At 57.3% G+C, this 4,128-nt stretch overlaps 1 protein-coding gene across 1 annotated transcript; it reads right to left on the minus strand.

Annotated features, from left to right (window-relative positions):
• Window positions 1–626: 626 nt before the first annotated feature.
• On the minus strand, window positions 627–3,738 carry LOC125525561. The gene has a single exon (XM_048690569.1). It carries the CDS (start codon window positions 3,662–3,664, stop codon window positions 968–970), a length of 2,697 nt encoding a protein of 898 aa, XP_048546526.1. The 5' UTR covers window positions 3,665–3,738; the 3' UTR covers window positions 627–967.
• Window positions 3,739–4,128: the final 390 nt, after the last annotated feature.

A 4,128-nucleotide genomic window follows, 5' to 3' on the forward strand; every position in this document is an offset into this window, starting at 1 on the left:
TCACCCAGTTACGTTGTGATGTTTGGTAGCACACAAAGTGTTCCTCCGGTAAGCGGGAGTTGCATAATCTCATAGTCATAGGGACATGTATAAGTCATGAAGAAAGCAATAGCAACAAACTAAACGATTAAGTGCTAAGCTACCGGAATGTGTCAAGTCAATCACATCATTCTTCTAATGATGTGATCCCGTTAATCAAATGGCAACTCTTTGTCCATGGCTAGAAAACATAACCATATTTGATTTAACGAGCTAGTCAAGTAGAGGCATACTAGTGACACTCTGTTTGTCTATGTATTCACACATGTATTATGTTTCCGGTTAATACAATTTTAGCATGAATAATAAACATTTATCATGAAATAAGGAAATAAATAATAACTTTATTATTTCCTCTAGGGCATATTTCCTTCAAATTATCCCATAACTAGTTAAGAAGCCCCAATAAATAAGGAAGACGGCTTATGATAAAAGTTAGGGAGGAGGCGGCTTATGTTTTAATCCGCCAAAAGTACTGGCCCGAACTATGATAACATATGAATGCCCGTGAGAAAAAGTAGCTTGAGCCATCTACATTGACTTTATCTTTCTCTCCAACGCAAGCTACCACAAATGAGCCTAGTAAGGAATAGAAAAAAAAACTCTACTACAGATGCATCTCCAACAATGCTACAACGTTTAACATTTTTGCATGCATCTCTATTTTTCACTCCTAATTTTTCATATTTTTACACCGAACAACATTTTTTCTTTTTAGCATTCGCCTCCTGCACAGGATCCTGTTTCCCCGTGCTAACATATTTCTTCTAACACCCTGATCCTGTCGAGGTATCATCATGGGGCTATGCATTGGACATTGCCCTACGAAGCAACAATCCGACTGTTCATTAGAATACCAGTCTTACTCCAATTAACAGGAGCTGGAAACAGAATTTCGAAAAGATAAATCTACATGAGCTTCAAGCCTTCAACACGGGGAGGACGAACATCTCCTTATTTCTTTCGGCACAGCGGGCAGCGGCTGCTTCGGGGTACTGGCCACCCTCCCTCGGCCTCTCCGGCCGCCCAGCATCCAGAGCACGAGGTGGATGCCGACGTAGGCGAGCACGGCGGCAGCCAGCGCGATGACGTACCCGGACGTGTGCCACTCCCGGCTGCTCCCGGCGGCGTAGGCGCCCAGGAGGCCGAGCAGGACCAGCACGATCGCCGTGTTCATGGCGTAGAGCAGCAGGGCGTCCTGCAGGGACTCCTGCAGCAGCAGCACGATGACCACCACCGACGCCACGAAGGAGGTGGAGTTGCAGTAGAAGAAGGCCCGGAACCGGGCCAGGTCGCTCCCGCGCAGCAACGGGTTCCCCGCGGTGGCCCATCGCTCCGACACGCCGCCCGGCGGCTTCAGGCCGGCCTGGTAGGTGACGCTTGCCGCCAGGATCGCCAGCAGCATCAGGTACTTCCGCCGGCTGGAAGTCGCCTCCGTGCTGGGCCTGGGCCTGGGTGAGCTACTTCGTCGTCGTGGCCTAGAGGAGGAAGACGGCGTGTTTGCCTTGCTGCTGCTGCCGGCGGCGGCGCTTGACCCGGAGGAGGAGCCGTCTTCTCCGTTGACGGTGGCGCAAGTTTTGAAGAACTTGAAGAACACGGGCAGCTGCACGACTATGAAGGCGACCACGGCGCCGACGAGCACGAAGACGTAGATGGACGTGCGCAGCTGCCGGGCGCACCCGGCGGCGTAGGCGCCCATCAGGCCGAACAGGGCGACCACCATGCACACGTAGAGCGCGTAGCACCGTATGCCCGGCCGGTACAGGTTCGGGTTCACGAGCATGACGATGAGCGCCATGGACGCCATGAAGCTCGTGGAGTTGCAGTAGAAGAACGCCAGGTACCTTCTCCGGTACTCGTCGTGGTCTTCGAGGACTGGGGAACCCGCACTGTATTTGGGGCCATCTTTGGTCCAGAAGCCGCCCGGCGGGGTGAGCCCGGCCTGGTAGGTGATGGTGGCCACCAGGATGGCCAGGAGCAGCAGCCGCTTGCGCCGCTTGTCGATCCTCCTCTTCTCCTTGTCGCTCAGCTCTTCGTGGTGGAGGGTGAAGAAGACGACATGGATGACCACGTACACCAGGACGGCGCCCGCCAAGGCCACGACGTAGATGGAGGTGCTCACCTCCCGGCAGCTCCCGGCGGCGTAGGCGCCGATGAGGCCAAACAGGTCCAGTATCATGGCCACCTCCAGCGCGTGCCCGCTCATCAGGCTCTTGTTCTGGACCATGAGGATGACGACCAAGGACGCCACGAACGCGGTGGAGTTGCAGTAGAAGAAGGCCTTGTACCGAGCAGCGTGCTTGAACTGGAGGATCGGGTCGCCGGCCTTGAAGCCTGGTGGCACAGCCTCCGGGTCGCCGTCCGACCACACGCCGCCGGGCGGGTCCATGCCCGCTTGGTAAGTGATGGTGGCGGCGAGAGTGGCGAGCAGCAGAATCAGAGATTTGGCCTTCTCGATGCCTTCGTTCTTGTTGCCTGTGATCGCCGCATCGGCGTGGCTCCCTTGCCACCCGCCGCCTGGTGTTGCCGCCGGCAACTCACGCGCCGGCGATGAGATTTGACTTTCGGTCTGGTTCTGGTGGCACCCGCGTTGTTGCAGCCAGTGTGACGGGCGCGCGGAGATGCTCTTGAGTCTTAGCCAGGAGGAGCCGCTGCTCTCGGGAGGATCCGGGACGAGCACCATGACCACCATCACGAGGAGGATGTACACGAGCACCGCGGCGACGAGAACGACGACGTAGGCCGTCGTGTCGGCCTTCCTCGAGCTCCCGGCGGCGTAGGCGCCCAGGAGGCCGAGCAGCACGACGAGGATGAACCCGTACATCTGCAGATCGGCGTAGCACCTCTGCAGCCGTCGTCCCAGGAGCAGCACGATGATGAGCAGCGACGCGACGAACGCCGTGGCGTTGCAGTAGAAGAAGGCCATCAAACGGGCGGATTGGTGGGCCTTCAGCATCGGGTCGCCAGCTTTGTGGCCGCCCTCGTCGGCGTCGGCGCCACGGAAGCCGCCGGGCGGGCTCAGGCCGGCGGCGTACGAGATGCCGGTCGCGAACGTGGCGAGCAGCAGCAGCACCTTGCGCTGCTCTTTGTGCTTGAGCGCGTCATCCGGGCTCTCCTCCTTGCGAGCCGATGGCGCGTAGGCGGCGAGGAGGATGTGGATGCCGACGTAGGCGGCGAGAGCGACGACCAGCGTGGAGACGTACACGGTGGTCGGCAGGTCCTCGCAGCTCCCCGTGGCGAAGGCCCCCATGAGGCCGAGCAGGTCCAGCACCATGACGAAGCGGAGCACGGCGAGCCACGCCGTCCGTCTCTCGTTGAGCACGAGGAGGAGGAGGTTGACGACGAGCGACGCCGCGAAGGCGGTCGCGTTGAAGTAGAAGAAGGCGAGGTACCGCGGAGAGTGGTACAGGATCGGGACGCCGGCTGTGTGGCCCATGGGGTCAGGCTTGTCCTCCTGCCAGACTCCCCCGGGCGGGCTGAGCCCCGCCGCGTACGTCGCCGTGGCCACCAGCGTGGCCAGCAGCATGAGGTACTTCCGCAGGTGGTACTCCCACGACGGCTCTTGCTTGGCCGCCGCCGCCGCCGCTCCGGTGACGAGCTCCACCTTCTCGGTCGACGTCGCCATTTTACTCGCCACAGCTAGTGACCTCTATCTCTGTTACCTCTGGTGCAAGACTGGAGGCGTGGGAGGAAAATGGTGTGCCGATGGATGGATGGACGCGCTCGTGCCGCTGCATATATAAACCCTTGAGCTACGAGCCCACGACTACGGTCACACGTGCGGATTAACTCGAAAGGACGCCGTGTTCATTGAACGTTCCACCCCCCTTGCGCGGCTAACATAATTAAACTTGTTCTAGGCCTGTCTGTACCTGGCCATGCCATCTCTACTCTCTACTTTTTTTTTTGCGAGTGCTACTCTCTACTTCTTTACTATTATTAAACAAGCAAACATATTCATCACTAAATACACCCAGCTTAAGATACACACAACAACGCGAAGCAATTACAGCCGCATGATTAGATCCACTTAGTTTAATCTAACCATTAAAATTATACTAACCCTCAGTCAGAATTGCGTTTAGCAAT

The sequence above is a fragment of the Triticum urartu genome, chromosome 7 (genome assembly GCF_003073215.2).
Source record: "Triticum urartu cultivar G1812 chromosome 7, Tu2.1, whole genome shotgun sequence".
NCBI classification, from domain to species: domain Eukaryota; kingdom Viridiplantae; phylum Streptophyta; class Magnoliopsida; order Poales; family Poaceae; genus Triticum; species Triticum urartu.